The sequence below is a fragment of the Salminus brasiliensis genome, chromosome 7 (genome assembly GCF_030463535.1).
Source record: "Salminus brasiliensis chromosome 7, fSalBra1.hap2, whole genome shotgun sequence".
Lineage (NCBI taxonomy): Eukaryota > Metazoa > Chordata > Actinopteri > Characiformes > Bryconidae > Salminus > Salminus brasiliensis.
The window spans coordinates 17346474-17373621 of record NC_132884.1 but is presented as its reverse complement, the minus strand read 5'-3'; the positions used below and the strand labels follow the sequence as shown (position 1 = coordinate 17373621).

Sequence of the window (27148 nt, the reverse complement as noted above, 5' to 3'; positions counted from 1 at the left end):
ATGAGTCTGAGCAAACCCCTCCAGCTCTCCTTCCCTCTGCCTCATTCTTCCCTTTCTCCTTCAGGAAAAGCATCTCCGGGGCCGCCACCATGAGCCAGAAAGTCGTCCTCATCACCGGCTGCTCGTCCGGCATCGGACTGGCCATCGCCGTTCTTCTGGCCAGAGACGAGAAGAAGAGGTTTATGGGTAAGGCTGGGGCTGCTGCATGGGAGCAGCCTGAAGTCCATCAGCTACACTGCAGAAGAAAATGAATAGATTCAGTTCACTTGAGTCAAATGTGTTCATGCATTACACATGAGAAAATATGCTTCATTAACACTGTTGCAGCCAAAAGTAAGTGACCTGAAAGACTAGGACGTGTTGATGTGAATTATGTTATTCATGTTGAAGTGATGCACACCTGTGAATCCGTACGTTTACTGCATTGCTTTGTCTGCTGTAGAACAGTAGTTTCCAGCTCTGGTCCTGAAGTACCCCACTGCTCCTGCTCTAACAGACCCACATCACCTCAACAACAGCCTGTTAAAACCCTAATCCTTAGTAACTGCACTAAACGAATAGTGCTGGTATTGAGTTATTATTTTAGGATCTATTATTCAGTAGTTACTATATCGCTGCTGTCCAATGATAACCATGTATCTCCATTTATGTCTATTGTTAATTGTATCCATGGTTTGAACCCTCTGGCTGATCTTCACACTGTGGATGAATTGACCAATAGAAATGCTCCCATTTGCTTGCAATAAACTCTTATTTTACATTGACTTCCATTCAAAGTTACGATCAGTTTTGCTATCTTCTGTAAAGTCACCATTTTAGATGTTAATATTTTTTGTTGGACAGCGACAATATATTACTCTGCAGTACTAGAAAACCAAAAGTTTCCTAGAGAGTAAGGAATGTATATATATATATATATATATATATATATATATATATATATATATATGGGCTCCCTATGTGAGCTCACATAAAGACTGTGGCAGGTTAAGGGGTTATTAGGTGGTTCGTTCATTAATCAGGGGATAATTGTTATAGCAGGGCTACTCCAGAACTAGAATGACTGTTCTGTAACCGGTCTTTGTTACACAGTAACACAATTACACAATAACTGCTTTTGTGCAGCAAAAGCACCTGATATTACTGTTACAGTTACAGTTACTGTTACAGTAAAAGTAATGCAGTAAAACAGTAACAGGGTACACAGTAATGCAGTAAATCCTGGTGCATAGTGATGGTTACAAAACTGGTTACTGTAACTGTAACGCAGTAAGACATAATTGGTTACTGTTGCACAGCAACGCAGTAAAATGCAGTAACTGGTTACTGTTACACGGTAACATGGTAAAACACAGTAATACATTGGTTACTGTTGCACGGTAGTGCTGTAAAATGCAGTGATTGGTTACTGTTGCACGGTAACAGTGTAATCCTGTAATTTGTTACTGTTGCCTACTGTTGTCCTGCAGTTAAATGTTGTAATGCGCAGTTGTTGGTTAATGTTGCATGGTAACAGTAAAATGCAGTAGCTAGTTACTGTTACACGGTAAGAGAGAAATGCAGTAATTGGTGTCTAAAGCATGGTAACAGTAAAATGCAATAGTTACTGTCATGCAGTAATATGCAGTAACTGCTTACAGTTGCACAGTAACACAGTAATGGGTTACTGTTGCATGGTAACACTGTAAAATGCAGTAACTAGTTACTGATAGTTAAATGCTATAATACACATTAGTTACTGTTGCAGTAAAATGCAGTAACTGGTTATTGTCATGCAGTAAAATGTGGTAATCAGTAACTTTTACACAGCAGTGCAGTGAAGAGGCAGCCAGTGTAACTCGTTTGTTGTGAATGACAGTCTATGCCACCATGAGGAACCTGGCTAAACAGGAGCCCCTAGTGGAGGCAGCAGGACGCACGCTGGGCCAGACGCTGGAAATCAGACAGCTGGATGTGTGTGACGAGAAATCAATCAAAGACTGCGTGGATGGCCTGCCTGACCGCAGAGTGGACATCCTCAGTAAGAACTGTCGCATTTTGTTGACTAATTTATAGTGCTTTGTTTAAATGTGCATCTTATATTGTGTTGTAATACCCAGATACTTCACTGTCGTCTCACGATGCAACTCTTTACTCTACCTGCTGTGTGTCAGTCTCTGGCACAATGAATAATTGATTAACCCCTTAAACAGCCTATGGCTCGACGATTGGCCAAAAGAGTTATTAAAAACTTCTACCACCAAAGAAAAGCCCCACCAGTTTATACAGAAGTCCCTTTAGTTACTGAGTGATACTCCTTAGTGTGTAATAAGCCTTGCAGTGTTAAGGGGTTAACTACAATGCGTTATATGAATATGATTAATGTATAAATCAAGTGAACAGCAAGAATGAATTACATCTGTTATCGCTGTCAGTGGTCTAAAGTCTCCCTCCTAAAAGCCTGGGTGTTGTAGAGTCTCTCTCTCGCTCTCTCAGTCAGCAATGCAGGAATGGGCTTGGTGGGCCCCATCGAGTGCCAGTCTATTGAGGAGATGAAGACTATCATGGACACAAACTTCTTCGGTCTTGTTCGCCTCCTGAAGGAGATCCTGCCGGACATGAAGACGCGGAAGAGTGGCCACATTGTGGTTATCAGCAGTGTCATGGGAATTCAAGGTTGGACCGAAATAATAATAAGAATCATAATGATTTGTTGAGAATAATGTGCCATGTGTTTCTAGTCCTGTACAGTTTTCAGTCTGGTCCAAAGCCCCCTTCATTTTTACCTGGGGATGTCATTTAAATAATCATTGGTAGGACTGGTGATTTTAATTAGTATGGATGTTGTTAACATTAATAATAGTCTTACAGTAATAACTTTGAAATTTGTAATTGTAATTAAAATATGGTAATCCAGTATGAATCTGCAGTGTGTGACATTCATATTAGTCTGACTGTAATAATTGTACAGTTATATTAATCCTGTATGAATCTGCAGTGTGTAAAGTCTTTAACAACATGGTAGTAATAATTGTGGAGTGATGTTAATCCAGTATGAATCTGCAGTGTCAGAAGTCTTTAACAGTCTGACAGTTATAATTGTGGAGTGATGTTATTCCAGTATGAATCTGCAGTGTTTGAAGTCTTTAACAGTCTGACAGTGAGAATTGTAGAGTGATGTTAATCCAGTATGAATCTACAGTGTTTGAAGTCTTTAACAGTCTGACAGTGAGAATTGTAGAGTGATGTTAATCCAGTATGAATCTACAGTGTGTGACGTCTTTAACAGTCTGACAGTGAGAATTGTAGAGTGATGTTAATCCAGTATGAATCTACAGTGTGTGACGTCTTTAACAGTCTGACAGTAAGAATTGTAGAGTGATGTTAATCCAGTATGAATCTACAGTGTGTGACGTCTTTAACAGTCTGACAGTTATAATTGTGGAGTGATGTTATTCCAGTATGAATCTGCAGTGTTTGAAGTCTTTAACAGTCTGACAGTGAGAATTGTAGAGTGATGTTAATCCAGTATGAATCTACAGTGTTTGAAGTCTTTAACAGTCTGACAGTGAGAATTGTAGAGTGATGTTAATCCAGTATGAATCTACAGTGTGTGACGTCTTTAACAGTCTGACAGTAAGAATTGTAGAGTGATGTTAATCCAGTATGAATCTACAGTGTGTGACGTCTTTAACAGTCTGACAGTTATAATTGTAGAGTGATGTTAATCCAGTATGAATCTACAGTGTTTGAAGTCTTTAACAGTCTGACAGTTATAATTGTGGAGTGATGTTAATCCAGTATGAATCTACAGTGTATGACGTCTTTAACAGTCTGACAGTTATAATTGTAGAGTGATGTTAATCCAGTATGAATCTACAGTGTGTGAAGTCTTTAACAGTGTAACAGGCACACAAGCCAATCCTTAGCTGATATTTGCTCTAGCTCCAAACACACTCAATCCAAGTTTTCATAAGACTGATTTCCAAAAATGTAGGCTGATCCATAAAGACTGGATTTGGAACCGTTCATGTAAGTGGGCAGTAAATTAGAACCCTCCATGGTCAAATGTGGTTAAGTACCATTGGCTAGACTGCACTCTTCTGGGACATACTTGAAAAGGGAATTTCTTATCCACCTAGATGTTAGTCTTACAAAAGGAGTAAGGTAGAATAGTTAGGACACTAAAAGCAGTCCCGTCTTCAACTCCTTCATTACAGGTATATTGTTCAACGACATCTACGCTGCATCCAAGTTCGCAGTTGAGGGCTTCTGTGAGAGTCTGGCAGTGCAAGCTATGAGGTTCAAACTAAAGTAAGTAGGCTAATATCATCTAATCTCTGCCTGATTTGGCCGATGTGATTATGGAGGTCTAATATTTAAAAGAGAAATAAGCCTCTAATCTCTAGTATATTGGCAGTGTGATCCCACACTATGACTTAGGCAGTGAGCTTTTGTGGAAGAGGGCTTTTTTTTTTTTCTTAGTGTGTAATATTTGTGGGTGGAAAGGCCCCTGATGGGTTTAGGCCATTCAGACTGTGCGTGCAAATGCACACCTGGGTCACACACCCTTGTATGTGGAACATCTGCAAACTGGAACGGCAATATCCTAGCAATGCCTCTGCATGTTACATAACCACAGCTGAGTATTGGCTGGAGCAGCCATGACTTGCTTTCATTTACAGAGGATTCTTGGGTCTTATCTTCAGACTTGGCTTCTGGATACTTGTGCATACTTACTGATTTACGACACACTTCCTCATAAGAGCAATGGAAAAGTGTTCCACTGGTGTATTTGAAGAGCTGTCCTCTGGTAGTAATGAACTGGAGATATAGATGTTCCATCCCTGGCGTGTATGATCTTGTCTAACTAATATTGCATGGTTATTGCTGGCCTCAGCGTTGTGGTCATGCTCTCTTCTTGTCTTTTACAGCATAAGTCTGATTGAACCAGGACCAGTCGTTACAGAGTTTGAGCGTAAAGTGTATGAGGAGGGCATGAAGACTGACCTGTCAAAAGCAGACAAAGTGACTGCAGACATGTTCCTCAACATCTACATGAAGCACTGGACCCAGATATTCGAAAGCCTCGGGCAGACGCCAGAGGTTATCGCAGAGGTACAGACATGCAGTGCAGGGGTGGAACGATTCACAGAATTCAGGAGTAGAGTCGATTCAATTTGATTATGGTTATCGATTCTAGTCTAACATACTTGATCTGACCTGGTAATGGAGGCCTTCAGAGACGTCTGACTGTTAGAGACAGGCGAGTTAGATGCAAACTCTTACACGGGCATATCAGAATATAATGGCCACCTACCTAAAAGTGTGAATAACCATGCTTGGCCTAGATGACACTAGTGAGATGTCGTGGTTCATGACTGTATTAGGTGCAGGCTGATTGATAATAGAGGACCAGTTGACCTTTATGAGGTGTTAACTGGTCCACACTTTTAGGTAGGTGGTCATAATACTCTGATATGACTGTGGAGTAGCTCAAATATATGCTTATGTCATAAGGTCAAACTGATAGCGTAGAGTGGATTGTTTGTAACTGAGCTAAATGTTCAGTAAATGGTGGCAAATTCATTACTGTCAAGTCTATATACACTATATACAATATACATCTTATGGACAAAAGTATTGGGACACATCTCTTAATTATTGAATTCAGATGGGTTATTCAGTCCCATTGCCGCAGGTGCATAACATCAAGCTCCTGGCCGTGCAGTCTGACTTTACAACCATTAGTGAAAGGATGGGTGGTTCTAAAGAGCCCCAGTATGGTGCTGTATGTAATAAGATGACACAGTTGCAACAAGTCATTTGGTGAAAATTCCCCCCTCCTAGATATTCCACCATCAACTGAGAGTGGTATTATTGAAAAGTGGAAGTGTGTAAGAACCACAGCAACTCAGCCTAGAAGTGTCAAAAACTTGTAAAATGTTTGAGAGCTGGGTCACAGAGTGCAGAGCAGCACAGTGCCAAAAATAAGCCAATGCTCTGCTGCTAGAGCTGCATAGGATGGGCCAACTGCATATTAAGGCCTATGGATTTAAAATGTTATAAAAGCTCATGTAGGTGTCCCAATACTTTTGTCTATATAGTGTATCTCAAAGCTTATATCCATATTTGACTTTCTTGTCTAGATATAGCCAAATAGATATTAATATAGATCATATTTGAGTTTGTCATGTGTCATGGAGCATGCATAGGTCTGCTAATCTGTCTAGTAAGATAACCGTGAGCATCCCGATTCATTTTTATGATCACTTCCAATGAGGTTCAGAACAATCCTTTCTGTGTATACAATATAAAATATAGTGCGTATGGCTTTAGTAATGTCCAGCTGTCTGATTAAGAACCATCTGCTTCCATCACCAGCATACGCTCAAAATCATCATGATGGACAACCCACCATTCCGCCATCAGACCAACACCCTGTACACTCCAGTGACCACTCTGAAATACGCAGACCCCAACGGTGACCTGCCCATCGACACCTTCTATAAGGTGGTGTTTGAGCACGACAAGGTCTTCAGTGCCAGCCTCAACTTCCTCAAGCTACTTCGCTGGAGGAGCCGCAAGAGCTTCAGCAGTCTAGACAAAGACAAGTCCTAACGGCTCTGCCAGAAACCCACACATACCATCTGCTCTTTCTCCACAACTCCCTTTCCTCTTTCCATCTTTAGCACGCAATGTGTGTATTGCAAATGATAGTTTGTTATTGTCGACCTGATATTATCCATTGTACGCCTGATGTATTTCTACTTGGCTTCTGTGACACCTCCATAAAGGCTTAGAACACCCCAGAGACCGCAATCGTGCTTCTCTTATATGGAAAATGTAACTGGAAGGCTTAATGCTGGATCAATGTCTGAGCTACAGTGTTATATCTCATATGACCGCTACAGACATATGCTCCACCAGACCCCCTGGCACTTATTAAGCCTCTTAAAGTATTCACAGACATTACTGAGGCAAGTGATGTCCTCCGGATCGTAAGCCTACTGAGGTAAAGAATGGAATTATGCACTCTGCTTTTGCTGTGTGTGCATGTCAACTGGAGGCTACTTTTACAGGTGGCTGAATCCACTTGTAGATTTACCACAAAGTCAAAGACGGCATTTTACTGAAGAGCGAATCAGTAAACCAAGTACACCATTAGTGTGTTAACATCATCTAATTTTAGTGGCTAATGTGTTAAGGATGGTTCATTTACTCTCTCATTATGCCTTATACCTGTAGACAGGAGCACGGCCAATGATTTGGGCCCAAAGAAAAAATATTGCACTGGGCCCCACCACTCTAACAACTCAACTGACAATATTTAGGGCCCCTGTCACTCACTGGCTCATAGAATCATCAGAACCCTATACCTGCCCCCCCCCCAACACACACACACACACCAGCGCCCCCTGCCTGTAGAAAAACCTTTTCTGTTCACTATGTAGGGAATAGGACAGTGAAACAAGTGAATGGTTTCAGAAGTGCTGTGACTCCAATCTGTGGACTATCTGTGTCCTTAATAAACTACGAAGCTTAATAAACTGAACTGAACTGAATCCTGAACGCCAGTGATTGCGTGTGCCTAAGTCAGTTAGTGCGCCACCATTTTCTAAACCCATTCACTTTTCTCATAGACAAATCCAGCTTATCCACCTGGACTTCCAAATATGGGCATGACTCACGACTTTAGTGGTCAATAAGCCCTGTGGAGTTTATCACGTCTACAAGTGTAGAGAAGAACTGAGATTTACACTGGGCAGATTTGTGCATTGGGCATCATGCTGGTCTTATTATTTGGGGCAAGTTTGACAGTTACTACATTTCCTTGGGGATCAATAAAGTATCCATCCATCCATCCATTCATCCATCCATCCTCCCGTCCATCCATCCATCCATCCTCCCGTCCATTCGTCCATCCATCTGTCCATCCATCCATCCTCCTGTCAATCCATCCGTCAATCCATCCATCCATCGCTCTGGGTAGCTAGACTCAACACTTTTCTCCCCAAATGATGGATGTGGGGGAGCCATGAGGGCAGGTTGAACCAGGGGTTCATCTCACCTCCTCATCTGTAAATTAAACATTAGTGATAAAATGAGTATTTCATCCCAATAATCAATAACTATCATACATATATCACATATACACTCTCCGAGCACCTACCCATTTATGCAATCTGATCAGCCAATCATGCGGCACCAGTGCTGTGAATGAAATCATGCAGATGCGGTCCAACAGCTTCCAGAAATGTTCACATCAACCGAGAGAATGGAGACATTTTGAGAGTGCCGTGATTGTTGGTGGCAGATGGCTGGTTTGAGTATTTCTAGACTTGCTGATTCTTGAGTTTCTAGAGATCACTCAGACTGTATAACCTCATCTCTCATTCTTAATCCTAGAGAACTGCCAAACCATCTTCAGGATGCAGAACTATGGGCAAATTAGTTGTGTTTAGTTGTGCATAAACACCAAACAGCAGAATAGGGGATTGAATTATTAATAAGTATATTTAGAGTTAGAAATGAATCTACATTTAAAATATCTGTAGAATGACCCTGTCAGCTGGAGCAGCTTACCCCTAACATGGGGCAAAGTGAGCCAAAAGACCAGTTTATTGAGACCCATAGCATAAACTGACTAGACCTCCAGGTTAGTGAGCTAAAACGTCATATATTTTCAGGTCAGGTTACATTCCAGTACTTCTAATGCTAGCTAGTAATCTCAGTAACTTCCCTGCTATAAATACAACAGCCTAGCCTGGTCAAGCTGGGTACACTGGTCACTGGTCAGGACACTATATGGTAGGTTTTCGTTGGGGATTGATGGTTTTGGGGGTTGATCTGGTTTGGTTCCTCCGCCAAGCTCCAGCGCATCATCAGGACAGCAGAGAGGATCATTGAATCTGCCAACGCTTCAGGAGATCTACACCAGCAGGGCGAGGAGGCGTGGTGACCCCTCTCACCCTGGACATCACCTCTTCCAGACACTCCCCCAGAGCTGTAGCGCTCCTCAACCACAGTGGACACCTCACACTAACACACACTTCATCTTTAAACCTAATCTATAACTGAACTGAGTTTCCAATCTGCACAGCTGTCCAGATGTTCCAGATCATCTGTAACTTTCTGTACACCATAGTTTATTTAGCTGATCATCCAGCACAACCAACTTGACCAAGCTAGTCAACCAGTATGACCAAGCTTGTTGGCTGGCCTGATGGTCAGCTTGGTCAACTTGGCAGACCATCTAGTAAAGCCACCAGCAAAAGCTCAAGGCCTTGAGCTGAGTTGATTTAGCAAGAGCTAGCGGGGTTAGCATCAGTAAGAAAAACACAGCGACTTGCACAAGCACTCGGTCTGTACCCCCTTTTAAGCCAACTTCGACAATTCGAACACCGCTACAAAATGGCCGACACCCTACGTAGTGCACTAGCTCTGTGTCGGTTTGGGATACGTCCACATCCCTGCCGTTGAAACGCCGGGGCGCTAGGGGGCGAACCCGGGGAGGCGGGTAGGGAAGAAAGAAAGCACGACAGTCGGATATCCTTTAGCCTTCATTGTGGGACTGAGTCCGGGAGTTGGTTGACCGCGGGGGGGATTAAAAATCATGGCTGTGATGAATTAAAGGCTTCGGAGGCGCTGGATTTTGGAGCTGGGAGGACCCGGAGCGCTGGGTGAAGGCGCTGAGCTGAGCGATGGCCGCCGTTGTGCTGAGTCGGTGCTGTGCTCCTGCAGCACACTGAGCCTCCAGCCGCTCTCACACAGCCTCAAACAAAAGCTGGTGAACACGTTTTACAGCAACCCGAAAACACCCCCTCATTTTTTTTACACAGCCTAAGCCACGCGCTCCGTCTTTCTGGCGGTGTGTTTGGAGTGAGTGGCCTCGCCGCCTCGTTGGCTGCCTCGGCTCATACTCGCACTCGGGCTTTGCCGTGGGGCTGTTGGTAGAGCCGGCTGGCTCGCTGCACTCTCCCGGTCCGTCCTCGGTACTGTCTGGTTCAGCAGCTCGAGGAAGGGCCGAGCTGCGGTGAGGTGAGGTGAGGTGAAGTGCAGGTCGCCCTCCTTCCTTCCCTTCCTCCCTCCTTCCCTTCCTCCCTCGCTCGCACCCGCAACCTTGGCTTCAGCTCCAGGCCGTGCTTCAGCGTCTGGCGTTGGGACCTGTGCTCTAGACCTGAGCATCATCTATGATGGCCTCCTCGTCCGGAAACGATGACGACCTGACCATCCCGAGGGCTGCGATCAACAAGATGATCAAAGAGACGCTGCCCAACGTGCGGGTGGCCAACGACGCGAGGGAGCTGGTGGTCAACTGCTGCACGGAGTTCATCCACCTCATTTCCTCCGAGGCCAACGAGATCTGCAACAAGTCCGAGAAGAAGACCATCTCTCCGGAACATGTCATAAACGGTGAGGGCACGTGCATGTGCATGTGCATGCACTGGGTGGGTGGGTGAGTGCAACGTGTGGACCCTCAGTCTGACCCTGGGCTTCCACTGCCTCCATATTTTAGAGTCTCCACCTATTTGACATGAAGAAGCCTCTTCTGAGGTGGAGTGGGTAGAGCAGGGCAACGTGCAGGACGTCCACTGCTCTCCATCCACAGGGAGTATGGATCTAGATGCTGTGTCCGAGACCACCGTAACTCATCACACGCTCCAGCAGGATTTCAGTACCAGACGGCATTTAGAAAAACCTGGCTTCTTTCTGTGTCCTTCTGTTTTTATGTGCATCCTCAGGACCACCACGGACACTGCTCGTTGCCCCTCTCGCTAGAAGAGCACAGTAGTTGGTCCGGGGCCTCTAGAGTTTGTGACAGATGGTAGGCAGTTGTTTGATCTGGGTCTACAATAGATGTGCCTGCAGGCTCTGTAGGTGGTATAGGTCCACAGTAAAGGGTGTGCTTTTGTAACCCTCATCTTCTCCAGGCCGCCACAGAACAGCTGTTCAGTCTCCAAACCTTCTGTCTCCAAAGTTTTGACTTTACAGGAGAAGGGTGTAATCTTACCTTCCAGTGGAGGTCAGTGTAAAGGGATATTTGCAGGGGGTGGGGGGTAGGGGGGGGGGGTCCATGTTGGAGCATTTCTATTGATCCGTACATCATCGGATTCTGCCGCTCCATTTAATGCATGGGTTTTGTGGGATTGCGACATACTACCTTTGAGATGACGCGGAGGAAGACGAACCTCGTCCGAACCCACAAACGCACACTAATAAAATCTTTGACCAAGATGAAGGAATAACGACCCAAGTTCAGTATAAATGGTCTTTACGTTGGCAGTCATTTGCTCTTGTTTGTGGTGATGGGAGAAAAGGGCCTCCCCTCAAAGCTGCTCACAGGTGTTTTGTGGTCGTCTCTTCTTCCTGTGGCAAAGTAACTGGAGGTGAATTGTACGGCTGTGCAGTCTTGCTGTACTGATACTGCAGAAAGCAAATAAGCCCTTCAGCAAAGTGATAGTGGTTTTGCTCCGTGCTGCGAGTATCCTTTTCACCCTTCGATGTTGCTGAAGGGTGTTTTGATAAGTCGGTATGTTTGCATGTGGCGTATATAACAGCCACCCCCCTCCCTCCCAGCTTCCCAGCTCCAAATGAGGCAGGGCAGTTACATTCCGAAAGTCATGTGCTGTATGTAATTGCGAATATAGAATATTTTGTCCATATTTTACAGCCCTAAACAGATCTGACCAATGTCTGACCATCCTATTGTGTTTAGCATATCTTGTGGAGTCCCACAGGGTTCTGTTTTAGGGCCTGTGAAATTGATGTTTATGACAGTAGCGTTAAGTAATGAGAGTTAAGAGCTGATGAGGGTTTATGTACACGGTCTTAGAGGTCTAACGGACAAGTGCGTAATCCTAACCAGGCAGGTTATTAAAAAAAGCTTATTAAAGTCTCCCCTCGCCAACCAGGTCCTTTAGGGTCCCTGCTGCAAAATATCCAGCCTTTCCTGTGACTCAGATTTCAAACAGCACACACGCCTTCCTGCAGGGCTGAGATTGAATAAGACTTTCTTTCTCGTATGCAGACCATTCTAGGCTTCTCTATTTTTTGTGTTGGTGTGTATTTATAATCCTGTGTTTGTGCTTGCTGCCTGTTTTCGGCTTCGTGTGTGAATAATATGAGAAAAAAAAAAAAAAAAAAACCCAACAGAAATCCATCACTGATTCTGGCCATGTTGGAGCTGCTATAAAGAACAGCAGTATTTCAGCTTCATATAATCCAGTGTTGAGTTGCGAGGATTACAAACTCTCTCAGTTCATTGTGGATTATTTTCAGAGCATTATGAATCCTAATGTCGTGTGCTAGAAGTTAGCAAATGCAGGAGAGGGATAGGAACGCAGCTACTTCTTGAGTTAAGATGGTATCACTGAGTAAACACCACTGCTGTTTGCACTTGCCAAGTCTTTTCTTTGTACTGAGAGCGATCCGATCAGCATGAAGAAAGATGGTTTTCTGGGGAAATACAGCATAGGGGATCAAACGTGGGCCTTGCATACTGAACGTCAAGTAATTACTATTGTAAGGTTAATGCAGTCTGTCATTTATGCCCTGTAATTTCTGCTAAATTCATCTTTCACTATGACCATGTCCTCAGTTTACCTGCCATTGGTAGCACTGCAGCAGAAACCATTGATGGCTGTAACTCAGTTAGAGAGAATGCCCATCTTCCAGTAAGCAGTGTTCTCATTGATCCGCTTTATTCCTTTGTCTCCAGCACTTGAAAGCCTCGGCTTTGGTTCCTACATAGCGGAAGTGAAGGACGTTTTGCAGGAATGTAAAACAGTCGCGCTGAAGCGGAGGAAGGCCAGCTCACGCCTGGAAAACCTCGGCATCCCTGAGGAGGAGCTGCTCCGTCAGCAGCAAGAGCTTTTCGCCAAGGTAAAGATCACAGCTATTGCTTCATCTGTGGGCACGCAGACGTGGAAAATGGTTAAACCTGCTCCTCCTCGCCATGAACAAATGAGGTGCTTCGAGTGCTTTTGGTCAAAAAATAGTTTTGGTCTGATTTAATTGCTGTTGTGAGCCTTCTTTGCTGTAACAGCGCTAGAGAGAAGCCACAGTTTGAGTCAGGGTGGTTGGCAAGAAAACTCTGGGTCAAACTACTGATTTCTTGACAGTAAAGAGGGGAAAGATGCACATATTCCACCTGGAAGTACTTATTGGCACTTTCAAGCAAAAACCTTGTCTCCATTTTTGGCTTTTTTTTTTCACTTTTTGACATAATTTGAATCTGGCTGCTGTTCTTTACGTTGTTTTATAATTTCATCATGAGTGGACCAATAGAAACGCTGCAAAATGACTTGATACAAATATAACCTCTGTACATTGACCTCTATTGACAGAAGTTAAGAAGGTTTTTCCCTCTACTGTCAGTTTGCCTTTTTGAAGGTTGATGGTAGAATACGCTCCAATAATTAATTAATTAATTTATTTTTTAGAAACCCATAAAAATGCGTTAAAATAATACACCCTAAGTAGTGCTGTGAGTTGGGGTGCACCCAGATAAGAATTGCTACTGCAGATATTCATTTGTTAAAATATCTGCCAAGGTTAATGCAGTCGCAAGGTTTTGTACAATCACAGAAATTGGGTCTAGATTAGATTGCATGGATGGTTTGCCTCTCTGCATACAGTAAATTCTATGAATTATGTTTTTGAAATCTGTCAAAACGAGACTGATGCCAATGCAGATACGATTCTGATACCATTGAGTAACCCTAATTGAGTAACACTGCGGTCCACATCTCTGTAGATAAACTATACGTTGATGGCCAGTTGTACACAGGTGAAAGTGGAACTAATGGCTACACTACAACTGTCTCTGACCACCCACCCCCCCCATCACCACCACCACACACACACACACACACTACAAAAATCACATCGAATCTTTCACATATCATTTACCCATACATACACGGACACCCTCACCTTTTCCTCTCTACCTGTGCTGTTCACTATCTCATGTTATCTTAAAGTTGGTCTGGGCAGTATGATAAATACTAAATCATGTTGTTTAAAAGCATTTTCACGAATCTGTGTAATCACAAACTAAATACGTCACAAATCACAGACTAAATGTATCAGTAGCGACAAAATCTTAAATTCTGAATGCAGTGATTTATGTTCATGTTCATCTGCCGCTCTTCATCTAATGAACCCAGTCCAATTACACTGTTTGTAATGAAACTTGCAGTTGATCTTTAAGCACAAACAGTATCCTCGATATGCTAAGAAAAGCATGTCAATAAAACGATAAAATATCATCATATTGCCCAGTCCTTCCTCGGACTAGCCTATAAGATCTATTTCACTTATAAGCATGCCCAGAAATGTCATCCTACATGCCAGTTCTTCAGTTCTGTCTCTCTTTCTCTCTCTCTACAATTCACATTTACCTGTAACCAAAGTAAGATATGGGCTTCCTTATTGTGATGAATTGAAAGCACCATGCATCTCAAACATCAGAGCAGTTCTTCTCATTGGTTGCTTTTTTATTTGTGTTTTTCACCTGATCCAGCTGAATCATCAATGTCAATTTTCATGTTACATACCTGTTGACACATGCACACACACACACACACACTTACTTGTATACCAACACGCTATTTAGAAATCCTACGAAATCTAATCAATCAACATATGACAGTTTATACCCTGGATTGTACATGGTATAGGTTCACAGGATAAACCGACCGTAGGACTGAACCTCCTTATTAATTCAAATGTTGATATTTGCTTGTTATGAAAAACCCATGTTTCCGATTTTGCTCGCCCTGAAGTCACAATTCAGTAGCATTTATTCTTGCGACTCCAAACAGATCTATTTTAAGGAATAAAAAAAAAAAAGCTCATTCATATACAGTACCGCCAGGGGACACTTTATAATATCAGCATCAACACCTTTACAGACATCTGTGCCCAAACACTGACACATCCTTTATCGTACCTTTTTCACATGTTCCAACCTCTCTGCTTCTTCAGTTATAGTTAGCAGTGACTTTAATACTGTTATTGATCCATATTTAGAGCAGAACAGCTACTAAATTCCGAAAGCTACTAAAACACACCATACAAAAAACAGACACTACATCATTGACTTTGGACTTGGCGATGGTTAGCGTGTCAAACATCCAACCTTATAAGAATTCTCAACTTATTCACCAGCTCATTGGTCATACACCCGCATTTTACCACACCACTTCTTAATGAGTAACTCTACAACTATGCAATATCGCCCCGTTGTCCTCAGCGACCACGCTCATGTTTCACTGTTTTGGAATGTAACCTGCTTTAACACAGCCCTGCAAATAAGGCTTTTATAGTTGCATCAAAAAGGAGGGTGCATCTTTCCTAGAAATAAACTGGGAAGGTTGTAATGAGAGGCGAAATATTGTCCTGTGCTTCTTATATGAAAGAAATACAGTAAACAAAACCGAAACAGATAATTAAAATGTTGGAAAATAACACAGTAAGAATCCCAGCAATCAAAGAATCAGCGGGGAAGATTAGACACACACCCAAGGAAATGGTGTATTTATAAAGTTCTTTGGAAATCTCTTGCCGTAGATCGTGACTCTGACTTAGGATTTTAACTCTTTCCTCGAAAAATATTAACCTCCCAGATTTTACTAAATGAATGAAAAGACAGCAGACAAACCAGTAAATAAAACCATAATGCCTAAAAACAACTAAACAAAATAATGCAAATATTAAAGATCCCACTTTCGTCTCGAGTTACTGCTCATCACCAACAGATACAAATTCTAAATGATAAAATTATGAATTATAAACAAGATGACTTTAGCTTCCAGAATAGTGAAGTTATTCCCTAATGCATCCTGATCAAACCCGTTTAATCAACAGTAGACTGCCAAGAATCTGAAACCTGCATGCAAGATAAAGAGAAGGCCTTTGACGGTCAACTGGAAGATTCTTAAGCACCTCGATACATAATTAGCCTTTGGAGAAAACTTTATTCAGCAGATTTAAGTTCTTCACACTTCACCAATAGCCATTATTAATACTATTTAACTCGTATCACACAAGATGCTCTCACCCTTCCCAGCTTTAAGTTTATTTTTATTTTTTTATTTTTTATTTTAAGTGAACAATTAGCTGCAGTGAAACACCGAAACATATGTTTTCAAGGCACTCGGCCATCCAGCATTGAACAGCTGCTTCGATTAAAACAGTCAGCTAATATGCAGATGATGGTTCACTCTACAAAATCCCTCCTCTTTAAAACGAGAGACAAGCCAGACTTCTGAATCGTATTCCAAAATCTACATCATGACTCCATAAACTGGACCAAGTCCTCTCTCATTCCGCCAAGCATGATCGCAGCAGACTTTGCCTATCCCCTTAAAGAAAATGCATATGGGAGGCATATATTTGGTAAATCAGGAATTCATTGCAGTTTAAAAAGCTGTATGTATATTGGAGACACACCGATCTGGCTTTTTCAGTTCTGATGCAGATACATAAACTTGCATATCTGTCGATACCTGATACAGATCCGATACCATTGTTGAATTAATAACCGTATACTTCACCATGTGGGAGAGACTTAAGGCATCAGGATTGACTTAAACATTCTTTTACTAACTTTGTAAAACAAAATATATTAAATGAACATATAGATATGAATGTACTTAGTTGCTATTTATTTGTCACTAAAATAAACAATTAGGACACAGCATATAAATAAAAAAAATCAAACTTAAAATATGTTCAAATAAATCAAATGTGTCGATGTGAAAATAAGTAGCTTCACTTTGTCAAACACACAAACAGTAATCATTCTTATTTTAAATATTTAGCATGAACAGTAATTCAAAATAAAATCTAGCAGCTAAACCTCAGAATAAATAAGTAACTTGGTCAAACATACAAGCAGCAATCAAAAATTGCAAACATGTAGACATTTAGTGCCCTTTCACATCAACCAATTAAACTGAAGGGATCGGTTCCATGGAGCGGCTTAATTATCCGATACCCGATCCAGCTAATTTTGTTAATGCTGGGACCGATATCCGATCCCAATATCGGATCGGTGCATCTCTAATGTATATGTCCGGTGCATGCAGTGCACAGGTAATCCACCAGGGAACAGAAACCTGATCTGCTCCCTGATCTACTTTCTGCTTTTTTTCCTTACTTATGCAAGTATTATGTTATGTATATCACGATGGATAACTATAGCAGTGTTGCAGAGGTCAAAAAAAATTAAATATGATTCACTTGGCTTGAAAGGCCTAAGCTTTAACCACATCACATATTTGACCATTAATGTGTTCTTCCAGCTGCCAGAGTTGCCCACACTTAATTTCAGTCCATTACTTAAAGCCATAAAAGGCAACCTTCAATGGATCACCCTTCCTCTCGCTCTTTCATCGGCAGAATATCCACCATCAAAATGACTCAACTGTTTATTTTCTGTAATCCCACTCCAACCACCCCCCCATCACCTGGTTCAAATTATGACTCCATTTCTAAAAATTTACTGGGAAAAAACCACTAAGGATCAAATGAACCATTACAAACATTACAGAAACCTAACCCAAGGAAGCTTCTAGGTCTCCTGTTTTAAGCAGAACCCTCTTGCTAACCAGTTATAGTACATAATTAAATGATAAAGCCTAAAAAACAACTGACCCTGTGCTTAAAACTAGAATGAAAGCTAAGACTTGGTCATTAGTTCAGCACTCAAACCCCACATCTGTTTGATAAAGCCCAAGTACAGCGACTCTGGCAGCTTGGTGGAACCTCTACAAGATCACACCCAACGAACACGCTCCCATATGGCTTTACTTACTTTAAACGTTTTCCAGAACACCTTTGTTTCATTCTTGGATCTGAGGCAAGGTATTAAGAGTAGCCAGTGTCTTGAATGCCTGCAGCTTGATCCGTTATAACCTCAAAACCACAGGTTAATATGTTTGACCTCACTCCATCAATTTCAGCCATTTACTGGAACTTCTGTCCAGAATTGATGGGTTTATTTATTGGTTATGGTCCAAGTCTGAACAAACGACTTCTGGACGCCTAAAATTCCAAAGAACAGCTCTGACTAATAACACCAGTCTGCACCTGATGCAATACAGCGTAACTCACTGAGTGTGCTTCCCGGGACAATCGTAGAGTACAAACTTCCTAGAATACGGAATATGCTTGCACTGAACACCAAACACCCCAGTTATCTTCACACTTGCCCTGTGGTACTGCACACCCGTATGAAACACTTTTGGCAATAAGCAACTAATTAATTAGACTGCTGCTAAACCTTCCCATCCTAATACTCCCTCACTTTGTTTCATAAATTCTTTTTCCCACAGCAAGCGACAAGTTGCTCTGCTCACCTTTCTCTTTGTGTTTCCCATTTAAAAGGTCTGAATTTAGCACAAGGGTTTCATGGTGATCCTTATTTTTGTTAAGCAGGCTAGGCTTGCCTTGCCTGTGTGCCGACCATGGAAAATGATGGAATGGATGTGTGTACTCTCCTTCTCCTTTTTGTTGCTTGCTGTGCAAAGAGCTTTTTGTTGTGACGTATTTCTGAACGAAGCCAAAGATTCGGTGGGAAATAATCAGGGATGGCCAGGCATATCTTAACACGGTTCTTTGTTGCCACAGTGTTTTAGCAGAGCGGCCTCTGGCTCTATGTAACTCCTCTGCTGCGTTCTCTTCATTGGCTTCTTGTAGCTGCTGCCCCATCAGATTCAAAACCCTGGCGCTGGCCTACAAAGCCAAGAATGGACCAGCCTCTCCGTATTTGATGGCAATGGTCAAGAGCCAGTCAGTACCAAGAGCTCTCCGAGCTTTGAGTACAGTTTGGCTTGACCCACCATCCTTTAAGGTCCAAGGAAGACAAGCTTCCAGACTTTTTTTTATTTATTTATTTGTTTTATTTCTTCCACCTAAATGGTGGAACGAGCTTCCCGCGGGAGTCGCTCCCTGTCCCACCTCTTCGGAGAGTACTTGGGCGAATTGTAGTGTCACGTATACTGGTCTCCTTGTTGACTTTTGTGTTTAGTAGTATCTAGGCTTAAGTCTATATGAACTAGCTAAGGGTATTTTTCTGAGTAAACAGCGAATCACTGTTGTCTATTACTATTGACCAACATTATTCACAGGACGCTTCAGGAACAAGTGATTTCAGAACAGAACAGCTTCAAGGAGTCTGTGTGGAACTAGTGTACAGTGGAACATAAGTAACTAGTGCTTTGTCTGCATTGGAGCCACTTTTCTCTTATTTTTGTCTGTCTGTTTTCCCTGTACCACCAAAACCACGTGGAGAAATACACCCCCACCACGTGTTTCTCTTTTTTTTTTTTTGACTGTTTAGATATTAAACTTTCGCAGAAATGCTCTGCTTGGTTTTAAACCAGCTTTGAGCAGCACCTTCAAAACTGAGAGCAGTAAGCTAATGCACATGTTCTAGAATACCAAATCGTGGCACTTTACAAAATGGTAGAAATGGTTCATTTTCACCCATGGTGCGATTCGTTTGGCCAGGCGTGAATACAGTAATTACACTCTGATGCGAACCAAGATTACCGCACCATGACCCTTAAAGAAGAGGTGGTCCGACCTCAGCCTCAACCTGACCCAACTGTACTATGTACCAACTCCCATAGCCAGGTGCAAACCTGGTGTGTAGGCCAGGTGGTTCCCAGGCCAGTGGTTGGTGTGGCGCAACAGATAACACCACTACCTGCCACTGAGCTACCACACCATGTGGGAGACTGGGGTTCGATTCCCAGGCTGGGTGACTATGCTGCACTACACCAATAAGAGTCCTTGGGCAAGACTCCTAACACTACATTGGCCCTCCTCTGTAATACGAGTTACCTTGTAAGTCGCTCTGGATAAGAGCGTCAGCTAAATGCCGTAAATGTAAATGTAGGCCCAGATAATCACTACAGCTGAACAATTGCAGTCTCTGCCATTGCTCCATGTTAAACTGCACAGAAACGTGCACTAGTCCTGAACACAGGACCTTCTTCCTGTATTTCCTTTCTTGCTCCCACCGCAGACAGGTCTGACCAATAAGCGGAGAGGACGTCCTCACATGGTTTTCAGTTTACAAACTGGTTCAGACTAGAGTTAACCAGCTATAGATGTGATGACACCCTTTCCGTAACTGGGAGCTGAAATAGACTGTAGGGAGGCAGATCAGACTGTATTATAAGAGATCGCACATTGTATAAATTGTATTTTTGAAAAAGTCGACTAGGAAAACAAATCAGTCCAGAACGTCACATTATACTAATAGTAGCACTGTCAGTGTGCAGTCAGTCACAGTGGACTCCCTGCAGCAGCTCCCGAACCTGCCCTGGAAGGAGGTGAGCAGAGTGCTGGTATTACGGACGACACGAGGAGGATTTTGAACCGCGTTAGGCCGCATTTGAGTCGGAGTGCAGCTGCAAACCCAGGGTGATGACTGTGGTTTTCAGTCTCTGATGGCTGGGGATGGTGGGAGGAGAAGAGAAAGTATTGTTGAGAGAGAGTTTTCTCTGCCACTGGAACAGAGTCATTAAAAGGGGGGTTAAAGACATTACAGAGAGGACGTTTGTCTTATTATTAATTAACTGTGTTTAATGATCTGACCAAGACACACACGCACTAGCAGAAGGTCTGTGGTGTTCTCAGGCTGACTTTAACGGTATGGATTGTGTGTTGCTGTCTTGCAGGCTCGGCAGCAGCAGGCAGAGTTAGCGCAGCAGGAGTGGCTGCAAATGCAGCAGGCGGCGCAGCAGGCCCAGTTAGCGGCAGCGGCGGCAGCTTCAGCCAGCGCAGCTCAACAAGCCGGATCCTCGCAGGATGAAGATGAAGAGGACGACATGTGATCCCACTGGCGGATGTTTTTCTCTATATATTTGCCCCTTTTCTTTGTTTTTTTTCACTCACCCCCCCCCACCCCACCCCATTGTCTCTTTGCTCAAGATCAGTTCATATTGACTTTTTAGAAAACTACCCTGGGAGGTCTGTCATATCTGCCCCATAATATGTCAAAACTAGGGTTAAACACTTTTATTTTTATTTTATTTTTTTTCTCATCCCTCCTCCGTTTTCCACTCCACAAAATTTCCCCTTTCGTTCAGACAGCTGAAAACAACCCTTTTTTTAAAGGCGCCATATTGTATGTGCATTGTAATTTTGGGACTCCGAGTCGTTATGATGTGTTAGTGGCATGAGATTATTCTTTGTTCGGTGCAGGAGTGAGTATTGAAGCTCAAGGGCCTCCTGTTTTAGTTGACGTTTGGATTTCTTGCTCTCGTTTGTTTTTGTAAAATAGTTCCAAAATGAGTCCATGTTTTCTCTATTTCCTTTTTTTTGTTTTGTTTTGTTTTTCTCCCCTTTTTTGACAAAGTGATTTTTACAGTAATGGTTCCTCTTCTGTCTTTGCTCTGCATATTAGGCAGAGTGCAGATTTTGGAAGGAAAAGAAACTGTAATGTAGGATGTTTCTTATTGTTTCCTTTTAGTTGATGAGGTTAAGAATACAGTATATGTAGGATGCAGCTTTTGTCTGGCCTGTGTCTCGAACAGTATTGAAATGAAAACGATTACAGAATAATATCTGTCTCTTTAGTACCAAAGATAGAGTTGAAAGCAGATTAGTCACCAGATCGTCTTAAGGAATTCCCTGAGCGTTTTACTCCCTGCAGAGCCACCTGCTCAGGTGCGGACCGTGTCGGTGTATTAATGGCAACTCCTGCGTTCGAAACCGTTTTTGATGTACGAGCAGATTTCTTTTTCTCTGCTGAGATGTATAGAAGTTGCATCGTGAATGCGTGGTTAATTCTTATCTCGTGGTGACTGGTAAGTTTTAGTTGAGGTGCGTGTTCACATGCCTTTGCAGGAGCTGTAAGCTGTATTCTCTAAGCAATAAAAGTCAACATGTTTTATAGTCAATGCTCTCAATGCGAATTTATTTATTTATTTATTTATTATTTACTTACTTTTTTATTTCTTGCATTTTTTTTTTTTCTCATTAAAAAGCACCTTGTTCAGCAGCCAGTGCTTTGGTATTATAAGAGGACCCTTAAGACAGTAGTCCTACAGATGTCCTCAGTATTTAAAAGTACAGAAAAGCTATTTACATATTCAAAAAATAAATACTGATAAATCAAATACATAAAAAATAATAATTGACTAAAATAAAGCAAAAAACAAAAATATATATATTTTTGTAATTTCTTTTTTTTTTTTTTACAAATGTGAGTTTTAAGAAATCTACAATGTTCCACTGAAATACAGAAGACTTTTTAGAAACACTGTAGACAAATAACACCTTTTTAAGAGATTTATTAATCACGCTGCAGAGCTACCGCCAGCCTCCTCTGGGTAAAGGGGCGGTGTGGGGTGCTGTCGCGCTCTACCCCGCCGGTAGGGGGCGAGTGTGCTGTAGAAACGGCAGATCCCAGTCCTCCAGCGATCCCGGCATTCCGTGTACTCGGTCCGAGAGCAGCGAAAGGTCGCGGCTGCAGTTTAATCTCCTCCAACTCGGAGAAAACCGCCCAATAAAACTTGATATTTCCTTTTACAGACACACAGCTAAAGTCTGGCCGCGCCGCTCAGAGGATTTTAACTTTAAAGCCAGAAGAGCTGCCGGAGAGCCGCGGAGTCGACGGTACGGACTGCTGATCATCTCCAGGTGAGGCTCTCGGGGGTAGATAGATAGATAGATAGATAGCTGGATTTCAGAGATCGCGTTCAGACTTCTGCCCCAGAAGCTGTAAAAGGTGGGCTCTAGGTGAGGTGGTGTGTTTATGGGGGGGGTTAACAGGCTAGCTGACTAACTGGTGTAGCTAGTTAACGGATCCGCTGTTGCTGCAGTACTGGGGTTGTGAAACTCTGGTTTCGCTGGTGGGAATGTGTGTGTGTGTGTGTGTGTGTGTGTGAGAAACACGGAGGTGTTCAGTGTTTTTCTGCTTAATCCAACTTTTCTTCTTCATTTGACGGATCTCTGGCGGTGCTCGCTGCTCCGCGGCGGTCAGACATTAAGGCTTGGGCGTGTTGTTTGTCTGAATGTTGGACGAGTTTAACGAGGCAGTTACTGAATTACACCGACATTCAGAGTGGAGACTCACTGAAACCCATATAATAACCTTATACTACAGTCACTACAGTGACCCTCACTCCCAGACAGGCAGATCAGCTATCGGCTGTCATTTGAAGAAGCTGAGGGTTGAGAGGGGAGGGGAGGCTGTCAGGCTGTTTACTCGGTGTATCACTGCCCATCCGGCTAACCCACTACATTCCTTTAGCTAGAGTTTATTCATTTAGCTAGCTTAAATAGTCTTAAATGTGCCTCATATAATGATTGTAGATAAGTCATAGCTATCATTTGTTGGCTGATGCGAAAGGCTTTCCCGAGGTGAGCCTCTGACCTGAGGGAGCGCTGTACTGGGAAATGCAGTAAACATGGACCCGGCAGGGCTGGCCGATAAATCGCCTGTACCGCGGTGCTGGCTACCGTTTTAGCTAGCGCCTGTGTTGTTACGGTGTTAATTCATTAGCTAGCTAGCTAATTATATATGTGTAGGTAATGAATGATGGTAGCTATTTATAATAAAAAGCTCAAATCCTAGACATAACAGTTTGGTGAAAATAAGCTGTGTTTATCACTGAAGCTTTCAGCCACAGCAGGAGATCGGTGACAGTCCATGTCCAGTGTTGGTCAGCGTAGCATTTCTCATTTTTCCCGGTTAACAGATTTGAACTGCTCCTGAGGTAAGTGATTAATCCTGGTATTTTTTTATTTTTTCACCGTAAAAAAGAGAGCATTTCCATTTAAGGCATTTAGCAGACGCTCCTATCCAGAGTAGCTAGCTAACTTACAGACTCAATAAGGAGACCCAGACACACAGTGCTCAACACACACCACTACACTTCGCCTAAGTACTCTTTTGGAAAGGAGGGTCTTGAGACTCCGTTTGACAGAAAAGGTCCGGACGCTTGTTTTGCATGGATCTTAAAGGATGGCGGGTCGAGCCGAGCCGTACTTGAAGCTGGAAGGGCTCTCGGTACAGATCAGGCTTCTGACCATTGCCATCAAGGACGGAGGAGCCGGTCCAGCCTTGGTTTTGCGGTAGGCCAGGGGGCAGCTGCAGGAAGCCGGCGAAGAGGATTGACATGGCCGGACTTGGACGCTTAAATGTACCCTTTATCAGGTCGATGTTTTATTTTCCTGTAGCAGCATCATTCGTAAGTTTTGACCGTTTGAAGTTCTGCGTTAAACAGGATTAAATGTGATCTGATAGCATGAAGTCGTCACAGAACAGTACAGTACTGCGTAGTGATGAATTACAGTATTTCCAGTTCTCATCATATGTCAGGTTCTCCTGTGAGTCCTGTCTTGTAAAAGACATGGGTGTGCTTAAGTACACTCGATCGGCCACCTTTTAAAAGACATTTATTTCTATTTCAAAGTTAAACTGCAAGTTTTGCTTGTTAATACAGTGTTACAGTTGATATTACAGAGTTTTTGGAGAAGGATGTTTGAGCTTTTTCCCCATAGGCAAAGTGGCCATCCAAGTCTGAACCTGCCCTCTATGACGACAGTGTGTGATGTCTGATTATAACACGTCCAAACGTTCATAAGATGGCCTGGGAAAACTGCAGAGATTTTCAACCTAATCTCCGTCTGGCTCGCCTGGCGTACAGTCGATTGCCAGGGTACCGTATGTTTGACACTTCTCTGTACTATGTCCATGGTAAGCAGTCGTGTGCTACAGAGGTGGCAGACGGCGATGGGAGTTTTTCCTAAAGTCCACTGTTTCTCTAACCTCTAAACGTGGGACAACCGGTGTGATGTCTTTTGTAGGTATGGATTTAAAGGTGGACACACTTTGCTAAGTTCAAACACGAGCTGTCAATGCTAACAAACACTGGAGTTAGACTGTCTTCAGTCTGATCTCATCACCAGTAAATACATTGCATAATAGTGGCAGTTCAAAAAAAAAAATAAGAATCGGTTTCGGAGGAAACGCGTGCTCGTTTTCACCCTCCAGGCGCTGAGGTACCCCTGCCCCCCAAACACACACAGAAAAATACAACACATTAAAGCGCCATTATGCAAGCATTGGCATTTCTTGCTCCTAAGCTCCCCCTACAGTCGGGAAGTGGAATTTGTGCTTTTAGCCACCACTAAAGGACACCCTTTACACATGCATTTTACAAGCTGTGAGATATGGAACCGACATCTGATGCGAAAGGATCATGTGGACTGATACGGTAGAGTAATAGTACAGGATATACTGAGTTTATAGTACAGGAATAGTACAACATTTTACATAGTGTTGCTTTAATTATCCATGAAATCTTGTAGCACAAATTGAACATTTAAGCAAACATGAACTACTGTGAGTGTAAATGAATGCTTATGGTGGTTTGTTTGTTTATAATTAAGTAATTATTATGTGGAGCAGTAAGTAATTATTTTATTTTATTATTAAGATATTTTTTGAACGATAGTAGTAGTGGGCGATAGTACTTTTAGGAGTACAGATTAGAGCAGGACAATATGACTGTGTTTCATCCTATGGTGATAAATTTTGTTATGGTGATAACAATTTGCTTTTTTAAGCATAAGGAGGATACTGTTAGTGCTTAATAAATACTGATCAGGTTTCATTACTAACTAATAAGTGTAATTAGACTTATTTAATTAGATGAAGTCCAGCAGATGTTGAATAGAAATCACTGTATTCAGTACGGGAGAATATCTGAATGATCGTTTTTAAGAATCTGTCGCTACTGATGTTTTTATTCTGTGATTACATTTATTGTGATAAATATCGTGTATCATGAAAAAAGGCTTTAAATATCGTGATATAGTATTTTTTCCATATCGCCCAGCCCTAGTACAGAAACATCCTTTACGTTCATGTCAGGGGATACCACAAAGCATGGTTACACCCTGGCGTATTTAAGACTGTAATGCCGGGGAAACAGGCTCGCTATCCCTGGCTGTGCTGTACTGCATAGTTAGCTCTCTTCTAAAAGTTTTGTGAAATGGTTTCTACAACGTCTTACACTCAAAAAAGTAAGCAAAAAGAAGTTCCAGAGTATCAGAGTTGCCACTGTCTCTTTAAATACAGCTCCGCCTACTGGTTAGTGTGGTGGGGAAAAGGTTACCTTGCCTTTGTTTTCAGTGTATATTTGGCTTGAAATGTGTGTGGCTGCTGATGCTTTCTGGCCTTCTGCTGAAGCTGTATTACGAGAGTATGATTCCTCCCAAACGTCCAGTTACGTGTGTGTCTTTGCATGGACCAAACAATAGAACAAACATATTGACCAGGATCCTTCCTGTCCTTTGCCTGACCGCTCACTGTGACCGTTAACTGCAGCATCTTACAGGACAACAGGATTTAGGCCAATTGGAATAGTGAAATTCAGCTAGTTTGAGAAAAGCTTGTCCACCCTTTAACAAATGGCACATTTTTGGCCAAGAGAAGGCCTCTAGGTATGAGAGATTCTTGAGTCTTGCATATCTTATTTAAGATCTATACACATCTATTAGGATCTTCTGTGATGTTAAGGCAGGGCCCTGCAAGGACCAAAGGCTTTAGTGTGTGTCTCTTTAGGCAGTAAAGGGAGGATGTTGAGGTACGTTTTTGGATCCTCTTGTAGAATCCGTAATCTTTTCAGCTGTAGCCTTTTAACAGATACTTTGACATTTGCGTCCAGGAAGTGGAAGTAGAATCGGGAATCCATTCTTCCCTCCACCTGTGCAATATTACCAGTGCCACTGGTGGCAACACAATCCCCAAGAATGATAGAACTTCCCTTATTATTTATCTACAGTTGGCAAAATGTTCTTTTTAGTGCTGCACAGTATATCATTTCGGCATAGTCATTTGCAGGACGTACAAAGTCAAGGCAAATTAAATTGTACAGGGCGTTATTAATATCACAATGCTGAATGTTGAACCATTGACTTCTGGAGAAATCTGGTGAAAATTCCAGTATTTTCTAAAGTATCGCAATGTCCGTTTTTCCCTCGTTATTTTCTTCATTTGCAGTTTTTTTTTTCCTCCAAATGTCCGTTTGCTGATGTCATCAGTCCAGAGTACGTGTTTGGTTGAAACCATGGGATTCCCAGGTCATTATTTCACAAATGAAATTGTATAAATGTAGTCTAACAATACCCCCTC

The 27148-nt window shown here is 42.5% G+C and overlaps 3 protein-coding genes across 6 annotated transcripts in view; all 3 read left to right on the top strand.

Moving 5' to 3' along the window:
- The first annotated feature begins 74 nt into the window (after positions 1-74).
- On the top strand, positions 75-6600 carry LOC140559458 (retinol dehydrogenase 8). The gene is made up of 6 exons (XM_072682971.1): positions 75-186; positions 1859-2020; positions 2476-2655; positions 4200-4293; positions 4914-5097; positions 6364-6600. Exons 1-6 carry the CDS (start codon positions 90-92, stop codon positions 6598-6600), a joined length of 954 nt encoding a protein of 317 aa, XP_072539072.1. The 5' UTR covers positions 75-89.
- A 3415-nt stretch (positions 6601-10015) lies between these two features.
- Positions 10016-21902, top strand: dr1 (down-regulator of transcription 1). The gene is made up of 3 exons (XM_072682970.1): positions 10016-10395; positions 12701-12864; positions 20679-21902. The coding sequence occupies exons 1-3, from the start codon at positions 10173-10175 to the stop codon at positions 20832-20834; spliced, it is 543 nt and encodes a 180-aa protein (XP_072539071.1). The 5' UTR covers positions 10016-10172; the 3' UTR covers positions 20835-21902.
- Positions 21903-22280: 378 nt separating this feature from the next.
- Positions 22281-27148, top strand: part of gng12b (guanine nucleotide binding protein (G protein), gamma 12b) — a 74705-nt gene continuing 69837 nt past the window's right edge. For 2 of the 4 annotated variants that reach the window (XM_072684032.1, XM_072684030.1), the window contains exon 1: positions 23949-24668. The gene's annotated coding sequence lies outside the window, so the exon portion shown is untranslated. Of the gene's footprint in view, positions 22645-23948; positions 24669-27148 lie in introns of those variants that run through there. The other 2 variants (XM_072684031.1, XM_072684029.1) reach the window with 2 other exon arrangements.